General features: G+C 42.5%; 1 protein-coding gene across 12 annotated transcripts in view; it reads right to left on the bottom strand.

The window, feature by feature from the left end:
- The window catches only part of LMO7 (LIM domain 7), a 110424-nt gene extending 99754 nt beyond the window's left edge, over positions 1-10670 (bottom strand). For 5 of the 12 annotated variants that reach the window (XM_072135355.1, XM_072135357.1, XM_072135353.1 and 2 more), the window contains exons 1-2: positions 10508-10669; positions 639-713 (exon numbers count right to left, since the gene is read on the bottom strand). In XM_072135355.1, the coding sequence (XP_071991456.1) occupies positions 639-707 (69 nt within the window). In that variant the 5' untranslated portion in view covers positions 708-713; positions 10508-10669. Of the gene's footprint in view, positions 1-638; positions 714-10507 lie in introns of all 12 variants that reach the window. The other 7 variants (XM_072135359.1, XM_072135363.1, XM_072135364.1 and 4 more) reach the window with 4 other exon arrangements.
- Between the last annotated feature and the right edge of the window lie 1388 nt (positions 10671-12058).

Genomic DNA, 12058 nt, shown 5'->3' with positions numbered 1-12058 from the left:
AGCGTGCAAAATTATGTTTGCAGGGATTAAAGAGAAACTGAAGAAAACTTTAATAAATATCCTCAATAGTCAACTGTCTGGAAAACCAAATAATTCAACATCTCCTAACCCTAAAGATGCAAGACTGACTGTACTTTAAATTTGATACAATTTATGCCTAAGCAAGAAAAAAGAAAGTGAGAAATCAGGTAAAGCCAGATATTTTTCTCTTAGAAGCCATAATAAAAGGTTGATCTATTCAGATGCTGCGAAACCCAACATAAAACAAAAAAAACCTTCGGACTCTGTACACGAAACTCCCTTATAAAGCCAGGATCCCTGTCCTATTTAACTGTAAATTGGCTTTCTATTCTCAGCGCCCTCCTACTGTACAGTGCATTGTCTATAGATACATTCTTCAGGGGCCGAGTAAACCCTGCCAGACATGTGAGCGCACAGATTTCTTTCCTTATTCAGTAATGGATCCTAGAGATTGTTTGCATTTCATGGTTAAGCCTAAAAAGCTAACAGACACCTTCATGCCTGTACTATGAACTATGTATAGGTTTATACAATTGTGTAGGTTTACTCCCGGACAGATAGCAGCAGTGAGTAACCACTCCATGTCTAGCCAGGCCCTTCACAGAGCAGGGACTTACCTCAATCCATCTCTGAGCTTCAGCAAATGCTACATCGCAGGACACTTGGGAATGTTCATTCCACTCCATGGCAATCTTAAAAACAGAGAAAAAAAAAAAACACTATTAAAAATTAATAAAGTTTCATTTACAGTCAATTTGATTTTGGGTTGTCAAATGATTAAGCATCAACAATTAAAATGGTATTCTCATATGGGCAGTCACATTTAATTTAATCGATTTACCATATATTTACATGAATTTTTTTATCAAATGGATGTTATGTACCTGCGTGGGGATAAATTCCCATATATGTAGTCATATGGCCCTTTATAAATTAGATTGTTGTCCTTGGATATGACCACCACTGCTAGAGTAATTGCTCAAACAAATAGTTTTTGCATATTAATTAGTTGGGAGTTTCTGCATGCCCCACAGCCGGCCTGTAGTAATGAACGCTAATTCAAGGTGGTTCTAAGGGACCATATGGCTACATTTATGGGAAAATATCCTCACAAGTAAAATTTCTGAATAACATTCAATTGAAGACATATATAAAAATTGCTGATAGATTTAATTAAATGCGTATGCCCAGATGAGAATACCCCTCTAATTTCATTAGATACACCTCACAGTTGGTCATTGCAGTCTGGGCTAGAGTTCTCAGGGGGCAGAGACATCTCTTTGTAACTACGGGTCATCTGTAAGGGAAGTTTCTTAAAGTTGGGGACTGTCTATACGTCATGCCCAATGTGCAGATTCTTTCAGTGTAGACGGACATGTTGGGAATATTTTATAAATTTCGGCATGTTAACCCCTTCCTAACATAGGATGTAATAGTATGGCACAGGAGGCAGACTTGCTGACCCGTTTCATACTATTACGCCCTGCTTCTGTCCCCGAGCGGGGTCGGTGCCTGAAGTTCGCGTGTCAGCTGTATATTACAGCAAACACATAAATAACATCCTACATAAATAGAGGATACATAAAAAAACATTTTAACATAAAGCAGGCATTCAGTAACTGTTAATTTTCAAGTTATTTTGAGGTTATGAATAGGTGGCAGAAAAATAGAAAATATTGAATTTCAAAAACAGAATTTTTTAAAATTTCGCAAAAATCTGTTTTTTTTCATAAACGTAAAACAAATCACCCAAATCAACTAACATGAAGTGCAATGTGTCAAGAGGGAAAACAAAAACACAAAAAAACCCTGGATATGTTAAAGTTTCCAATGTTGTTTTAACCACTTACAGTAAAGGTGCAAAATCAAAGTCATTTAGAGGTAAATTTTTTGCTGTGGATCTGTGGCAGACTTCGGTATTGAAAGGCTAAATGTTCTGTTAAATCCACCACCAAATCTTTGACTAAACTCATGTAACATGTGGATTTGACAGTGTACTTCGGTGCAGACTACGGAGGATTTAGGACTGCTACATAACTCGATCTGTGTCCTGGCCAGAATTCCCAGACTAAACAATGTGCAGAGAAGACTTATAACATCAGTCATCTGCAGCAGAACTACTGTCCTGTCATCCTACATTAGAGGTCCAGCAGGGAGACAGATAGCATTAGGTGACTATTCTGATCCTGTATAAGACACTGACAGGTCACAATTATCTATGAGATAAGAGCAGGGCCATGCATGAACACTTCTGCATGGAGATCAGGGACCTCAGGTCCAAGTCCCAGCAATAAGACAAATCCAATATAGAAGATAGAGGGGAAAAAAGGTCTAATGCACTGGACAAATCCTTAAAAATTATCACTGATCCTACATAGAAGCACAGGAAGGCTATGTAGTTCATCTGTACTTCTGCATTTGGGTTTGTGTGTACATGACGTTAACCAATTAAATTAAAGGGATTTTCCGATTTTTTCCGTCTTCTGGTTCAGGTCTTGTGAAATTTTATTACATTACATCTATGTTCTGAAAACAGGGCAAGGATTATCAAATTCTGAGTCATCTAATGTCAAACTGAGCGAATTGTTCTGCTATGTAAAATTTACAATACAGTTTATAAAGTTGTAAAGTATTAAAAGCAGTAATATCCGAAATACCCCTGCTACCCAGTCTCCTTCCCTCTGAGAATGGTGTCCTGACACGGACATGTAACCACTGCAGCCAGTGTTGAGATGTCCCGTGTCCCAGGGGGTTAGGCCTGGAGTCATGGAACAAGACACTTCTGCAGCCGAATGCAGGTTCCTAGGGGAAAGGAGGGGGGGCGGGGGTCACCAGACCCATTTAAACTATTAATTGGCCTCCGTGCACCAAAAGGATGTCACTTTAGCTTTCCAGGGGACATCAATTCCAGTTTTGTTCTCTGTGCCAAGGAAGCCTCTCATTCATCCAATGAGGCACAATAACCAGAAGTACCGGAGTGGCACAGGGACAAGAGCATGCGCAGGGCATTAATGTGTTATCTTTTACACCACCTTGTACCCTGAAGGTGGGTCATATTCTTGGGAAACCCCTTTAAATCCAGTATGCAGCGGCTGTGGATAGAAAACTACTTTAGAGGAGATTCACTTAAAATGTTGACTTCAAAAAGCCTGATAAAAAAAACTTGAATACACGGGAATAAACCCTAGGCATTTCACCTGTGCAATACTGGTCTCTTAATGTCATGTCAATAAAAACAATTGGGTAGATTTATCAAAGAAAGTCTACCAAATCCAAAATAACCTCAAAAGCATAACTAGCATTACATATGGCACAAGTCTGTTTCCCAGTCACCTCCTGTAAGTTTAGAAAAGAATTCCACTTTTATCCTTTTGAAAAACATCTTCTTGGTGCACTGGTGTCCGGGCCATGCCTTCTGGTGCACAGATTTTCATCTTTTAATGTTGCCCATCACTAAACAAAATTGTTCCAGTACACAATAGGTGCATCCATCATGGCTTGTGATCCAGTTTTCCTATTCACTATGCACCCAGTGTTGATAAAGCCTCAAAATGATTGACATCTCTATGAGACCCAATTTAAAAAAAAAAAAAAAAATCATGAATTTCCTCTAAAATTAAAGTCACTTGGAAAAAAGTTTAAGGAGATCGTATAAAGGGACTTAAACAATGCTGTCATTACTTGTAGGTGATCTGGAAGCTTCCAGACTTTCTTTAATACATTTTCTTTCTGCCCAAATGTCATATTTAAAAATTGTAAATTGGATTTCCCCTCCATTTTGGACATTTTGGCTTACATAGACAAAAAAGTCACGTCACATCGCAAGTGACTTGAGTTAGGCCTCTTGCACACAACCATATGTTCTGCCTGTAAATTCAGCAAGTTCTTCACCCGTATGAGCATGTATGGCACCATATCCGTACAGTATCTGTAAAAAATACAGTGGGCCTGCCTGACAGAATGGACCTCCCACTGGTTCTGCATACACATACGACAGCATACGGTACGCAACCAATATTTTATACTTTCCCATAGACTTCTATGGGGCATACAGAACAGTAATACACAAGGAAAAAAAACATGCTCTACATTTTTATACAGCTCGCTTACAGTACGGTGTGTAAGTTGGGCAATACAGCCATGTAAATGGATGGCCTTATTGCCCATTATAATGAATGGCACAGTTTGCCACCCGTATATACAACTGTTTTATATGTTCGTCTGACTGCAGCCTAATGGCACATATTGATCGGACGCCTTAGGTGTCAATGGGGAAAGATATCTGGCCGCAAATGGTGCGGGCGGATATCGGTCCCTATTACGTTCGTATGAATGTACCCTTTGGTTGATTTACATTGTGATTATTATTGTACGTGCCGTTAAAGATCACGACATACATGAACTCGTCTACAAAGTTAGGTTTTATTCTCACAGCTGTGTGACTGCCCGGACCAGATCCTGAGCATAGTACATGGCTAGGAGCAGGAGGGAGGCAAATCAGGCAAAACATAGCTTATGGTGAGAAACACTGTGCTCTCCACACCGTGACTGGGTGCTATAGACTTTTAGTGTGACCATGATCCGGCCGCAACTTGTGCCTTCTCCAACTGGTCGTGTGCATTTTTTTGGAGGTACTCTTTTTACCTTTGTCTGCACAGTATATGTTGCATTCAGCTGGAAACACTGGATGAAAAAGTGCAGAAGGTTGTGGTTTTTTTATTCTAATTCCTGCTGGAGAATGCTATATATACGCTCAGCCAACTGCATTAGAGGCAACTGTATGGCATTCATCTCCATCCTACGCCAAGCGTATGCTGTGGGCATTTCCATAGCGATGTTACTATCTATAGTAGGACAGTTATGTTACTCGGCAAATCAGCAGTGGCCAATCACTGCTGCTGATGTTCACTCCTCCTCCCCCTTTCAGGGAACTAATTGAGTTTATGTAGGAGCATACAGTAGGATATGTTATAGCCCTCTGTTGGGAATGTATTGGGAATCCTCCTGACATAGGAGGATGGTGGTTACAGAAACAGCAAAGAAGAACGAGCTACACACATAAATAACAGAAATGACATAAAATGCAAAGAAGAGTGAAATACACTGTATATAGAACATCCTGAATTAAAGAAACCGTGGAGAAGAGTTATGTCATCCATATAGCGTCAGGATTTACAGAAAAAGCAGATAATTGTGATCTACACTGTATACATACATTGCTTATTGTGCAACACTGTTTCCGTAACTCGGACCACCTCAGAGGGCAGAGGAAAGGGCTATTCTTAACTCACCCGCAAAGGGCGATATGGGGATAACCCCATAAAGTATAGACATCACCATGTGAAGCAAACTAGACCAGTTTTTTCTGCTCTACACAATGATGTTCTTACTTGTGAGGTGATGTGGGTGCTTGTTGTCTCCCGGTAACATTTATAGGAATATAAAGTATGGAGACGTATAGACCTGTGCAGACAGGAAGGAGAAATACAAACATTTAGGATCATCTACAAATCTTCTCACAACCAACGCCAACATTTTATAGAGACCACAAAGTAAACACCCATCTGGCAGCTCAAACACTGCTCACCCATACATATGTATAGTATAGATGTATATGGAGCCCAGCTCCTCCATACATACAAGTAATACAAATGTATACAAAGCCCAGCTCCTCCATACATACATACATACGTATACGGAGCCCAGCTCCTCTATAAATACCTACAATACAGATGTATACAGAGCCCGGCTCCTCCATACATACATACATACATACAATACAGATGTATACAGAGCCCAGCTCCTCCATACATACCAGTAATACAGAGCCCAGCTCCTCCATACATACCTATAATACAGATGTATATGGAGCCCAGCTCCTCCATACATACCTATAATACAGATGTATATGGAGCCCAGCTACTCCATACATACCTATAATACAGATGTATACGGAGCCCGGCTCCTCCATGAATACCTACAATACAGATGTATACAGAGCCCAGCTCCTCCATACATACCTATAATACAGATGTATACAAAGCCCAGCTCCTCCATACATACATACATACGTATACGGAGCCCAGCTCCTCTATAAATACCTACAATACAGATGTATACAGAGCCCGGCTCCTCCATACATACATACATACATACATACAATACAGATGTATACAGAGCCCAGCTCCTCCATACATAACAGTAATACAGATGTATACAGAGCCCAGCTCCTCCATACATACCAGTAATACAGAGCCCAGCTCCTCCATACATACCTATAATACAGATGTATACGGAGCCCGGCTCCTCCATGAATACCTACAATACAGATGTATACAGAGCCCAGCTCCTCCATAAATACCTATAATACAGATGTATACAGAGCCCGGCTCCTCCATACATACATACATACAATACAGATGTATACGGAGCCTGGCTCCTACATATATACCTATAATACAAATGTATACAAAGCCCAGCTCCTCCATACATACATACATACATACATATGTATACAGAGCCCGGCTCCTCCATACATACAAGTAATACAAATGTATACAAAGCCCAGCTCCTCTATACATACATACATACATACATATGTATACGGAGCCCAGCTCCTCCATAAATACCAGTAATACAGATGTATACAGAGCCCGGCTCCTCCATACATACCAGTAATACAGATGTATACGGAGCCCAGCTCCTCCATACATACCAGTAATACAGATGTATACAGAGCCCAGCTCCTTCATAAATACCTATAATACAGATGTATACGGAGCCCGGCTCCTCCATACATACCAGTAATACAGATGTATACGGAGCCCAGCTCCTCCATACATACCTATAATACAGATGTATACGGAGCCCGGCTCCTCCATAAATACCTATAATACAGATGTATACGGAGCGCGGCTCCTCCATAAATACCTACAATACAGATGTATATGGAGCTCAGCTCCTCCATACATACAAGTAATACAAATGTATACAAAGCCCAGCTCCTCCATACATACATATGTATACAGAGCCCGGCTCCTCCATACATACCAGTAATACAGATGTATACAGAGCCCAGCTCCTCCATACATACCTATAATACAGATGTATACAGAGCCCAGCTCCTCCATACATACCAGTAATACAGATGTATACAGAGCCCAGCTCCTTCATGCATACCTATAATACAGATGTATACGGAGCCTGGCTCCTACATATATACCTATAATACAAATGTATACGGAGCCTGGCTCCTACATATTTACCTATAATACAGATGTATACGGAGCCCAGCTAATCCATACATACCTATAATACAGATGTATACAGAGCCCAGCTCCTCCATATATACATATAATACAGATGTATACAGAGCCCAGCTCCTCCATATATACATATAATACAGATGTATACGGAGCCCGGCTCCTCCATACATACCAGTAATACAGATGTATACGGAGCGCGGCTCCTCCATACATACCAGTAATACAGATGTATACGGAGCGCGGCTCCTCCATACATACCAGTAATACAGATGTATACGGAGCGCGGCTCCTCCATACATACCAGTAATACAGATGTATACGGAGCCCAGCTCCTCCATACATACCAGTAATACAGATGTATACAGAGCCCGGCTCCTCCATACATACCAGTAATACAGATGTATACAGAGCCTAGCTCCTTCATGCATACCTATAATACAGATGTATACGGAGCCCGGCTCCTCCATAAATACCTATAATACAGATGTATACGGAGCCCAGCTCCTCCATACATACCTATAATACAGATGTATACGGAGCCCAGCTCCTCCATACATACCAATAATACAGATGTATACAGAGCCCAGCTCCTCCATACATACCTATAATACAGATGTATACGGAGCCCAGCTCCTCCATAAATACCTACAATACAGATGTATACAGAGCTGGGCTCCTCCATACATACGTACATACATACATACAATACAGATGTATATGGAGCCCAGCTCCTCCATACATACAAGTAATACAAATGTATACAAAGCCCGGCTCCTCCATACATACCAGTAATACAGATGTATACGGAGCCCGGCTCCTCCATACATTACAGTAATACAGATGTATACGGAGCCCGGCTCCTCCATACATACCAGTAATACAGATGTATACGGAGCGCGGCTCCTCCATACATACCAGTAATACAGATGTATACGGAGCCCAGCTCCTCCATACATACCAATAATACAGATGTATACAGAGCCCAGCTCCTCCATACATACCAGTAATACAGATGTATACAGAGCCCGGCTCCTCCATACATACCAGTAATACAGATGTATACAGAGCCCAGCTCCTTCATGCATACCTATAATACAGATGTATACGGAGCCCGGCTCCTCCATAAATACCTATAATACAGATGTATACGGAGCCCAGCTCCTCCATAAATACCTACAATACAGATGTATACAGAGCTGGGCTCCTCCATACATACATACATACATACATACATACAATACAGATGTATATGGAGCCCAGCTCCTCCATACATACAAGTAATACAAATGTATACAAAGCCCAGCTCCTCCATACATACATACATACATACATACATACATATGTATACAGAGCCCAGCTCCTCCATACATACCAGTAATACAGATGTATACGGAGCCCAGCTAATCCATACATACCAGTAATACAGATGTATACGGAGCCCGGCTCCTCCATAAATACCTATAATACAGATGTATACGGAGCCCAGCTCCTCCATAAATACCTACAATACAGATGTATACAGAGCTGGGCTCCTCCATACATACGTACATACATACATACAATACAGATGTATATGGAGCCCAGCTCCTCCATACATACAAGTAATACAAATGTATACAAAGCCCAGCTCCTCCATACATACAAGTAATACAAATGTATACAGAGCCCAGCTCCTTCATGCATACCTATAACACAGATGTATACGGAGCCCAGCTCCTCCATAAATACCTACAATACAGATGTATACAGAGCTGGGCTCCTCCATACATACGTACATACATACATACAATACAGATGTATATGGAGCCCAGCTCCTCCATACATACAAGTAATACAAATGTATACAAAGCCCGGCTCCTCCATACATTACAGTAATACAGATGTATACAGAGCCCGGCTCCTCCATACATACCAGTAATACAGATGTATACAGAGCCCAGCTCCTTCATGCATACCTATAATACAGATGTATACGGAGCCCGGCTCCTCCATAAATACCTATAATACAGATGTATACGGAGCCCAGCTCCTCCATAAATACCTACAATACAGATGTATACAGAGCTGGGCTCCTCCATACATACATACATACATACATACATACAATACAGATGTATATGGAGCCCAGCTCCTCCATACATACAAGTAATACAAATGTATACAAAGCCCAGCTCCTCCATACATACATACATACATATGTATACAGAGCCCGGCTCCTCCATACATACCAGTAATACAGATGTATACAGAGCCCAGCTCCTCCATACATACCAGTAATACAGATGTATACGGAGCCCAGCTCCTGCATGCAAACCTATAATACAGATGTATATGGAGCCCAGCTCCTCCATACATACCTATAATACAGATGTATATGGAGCCCAGCTCCTCCATACATACCTATAATACAGATGTATACGGAGCCCGGCTCCTCCATACATACCTATAATACAGATGTATACAGAGCCCAGCTCCTCCATACATACCTATAATACAGATGTATACAGAGCCCGGCTCCTCCATACATAACAGTAATACTGATGTATACGGAGCGCGGCTCCTCCATACATACCAGTAATACTGATGTATACAGAGCCCAGCTCCTTCATGCATACCTATAATACAGATGTATATGGAGCCCAGCTCCTCCATACATACCTATAATACAGATGTGTATGGAGCCTAGCTCCGCCATACATACCTATAATACAGATGTATATGGAGCCCAGCTCCTCCATACATACATACATACATACATACATACATACATACATATACTACTGATAGATAAAAAAAACACTGGCCAGGCTCCCAAAGATGAGCTCCTCACCATCCGGAAGGACTGGAAGTACAAGCCAGACTGTCCCCTAGAAGTTGTGCCACTATGGCCATGGATTGTGACCGTCCTTTTAGTTTATGCAGTGGCACAAGTTACCTCAGTATCACCAAAACAGATGCTTGTAGCCCTGACAAGTGTCCTCTGCAGTGTGATGCACCCATGACCCCCACACCTACAGTGTATAGTCAGCATGAAGAGAAGCTGCAGTCCCATGTAAATCGGCTGTCATTTCTTCTCACAAACGCATTGCTACTACCTCCTGCAGACACAGTGCTGTAATATTACACATCATTCACAACTTTACTGCCTGCCATTCCCGGCTCTGCTACATCATGTACTGTGCACAGTGCACCGGAGATACCCGGCTATGGGCGCCCCTCACCTGTGTAGCTGGCCGTCACCCAGCGGAGGCTCCTGGTCACACGGTGCAGCAGGACAAGCGGCGCGTTGTCTCCACACAAAGTTTAGTCTGTGTCCCAGCTGCAGGTGAATGAGGAAACCGCCTCCTCCCCCACAGCTTCTCCCACCGGCCTCCAGCCACACCCGCTATCCCAGCCGGCTCTAGCCCCGCCCACTAGCGGGCTCTACTGACTGCTACTGAAGTATTTCCCCCCACGTACATCCCAGAGCTGTGCTGCTTGTGACGGTATCATGCAGCAGAGGGACCTCTCCTAAGTAGTGAAGGTTATTCTCCTAGGGACTACAGTGATGTGTAGGAACTCTATAGCTGTTTACTATTTGGAGACAGACCCCTTATAGTAGCTATTTACTACACCACCAAATACCCCTTGGGGTAAGAGGAGAGCGCTACCTGCCAGCGACATCACGCAGACAACAATCCCGCAAACTGTTGCTTGCAACCCATGTGACATTCTCGGGTGAGCTCTGCAAAAATGAGCCCTTATCTACTTTTGCGTCCAAGGTGGCTGATGCATGAAGGAGTGAAAGCGTTATAACGTGTGCTAGTTGTAGAAAAAACGCTTGGCGCAGGTTCTAAATTCCATGTGGCGTGCAGGTAGCCCAGTAGCGTGCAGGTAACGAGGAGCAGCTGTGCCCAGTAGCAGACTTTGGTGGCCGCTATCATGCGCCAGCACAGGATACATCTCTCCCAGAGATATACAAATGCTACACAACGTGCACCATAATATGTATGTATCACAGTGCACTTCCTCCATTCTTTAGTGTGGCAGGTTAGGTGTGACATTGTGGACCCTGTAGCAGCTGCTATTGTTTTGCCCCTGCACACAGACAGTTTTTGCAGACATGCGCTTACATACTGATCACATTCAGACCACAAAAACTGGCCAGGATTCATTGTTTGTGGCCAGAGGACAGCAGTTTTGGTGCAGGTATCCTAAGGCTTACATGCTTTGAATTGCGTTTCAAAACACCATATGAACACCACATGTTATCTGTGCCTCAGGCTACATTCACATCTCAGTTTTTAGACATGTTCAGCATAGACACTGAGAAAGCTCCCAAAATGTATGCCGAACGCTTCCCTAGACTTATACTAGCAGACGGAGACCGGGTTCACACACACCATTTGTGTTGCGTTATAATACGCAACACAAAAAGCTGTGGAGGAGGGGCTTCACCCGATTGCTTTCCCATTGATATATCATAGGATGCCCCAGCACATCAAAAATATAAACTAAGAACTCACCTTCTGGCGCTCCTCATGGCTCCTCTTCTCCCCTCTTCTATCTTCAGCCATAGCGCTACTGCTAAAGAGAGAAGAGGAGCCTCGGAATGTGAGTACTTTACTTATTTTTACTGGGGGAAATGGGGCGTTTCTTGGGTTGCGTCCAGAACCTTGCCCTCCCTGTCCAGTGGAATAAACGGGCCTGTATGTATCTTTGCAACGTATAGCAAAAACGCCAGGTGAACATAGCCTAAGATTGGTGCCCAAACACCATGTGTAAACGCATCC

The sequence above is a fragment of the Engystomops pustulosus genome, chromosome 2 (genome assembly GCF_040894005.1).
Source record: "Engystomops pustulosus chromosome 2, aEngPut4.maternal, whole genome shotgun sequence".
In the NCBI taxonomy this organism is placed as follows: domain Eukaryota; kingdom Metazoa; phylum Chordata; class Amphibia; order Anura; family Leptodactylidae; genus Engystomops; species Engystomops pustulosus.
Note: the sequence above shows the minus strand (reverse complement) of the source record. Positions and strands in the feature narration are given on the sequence as shown.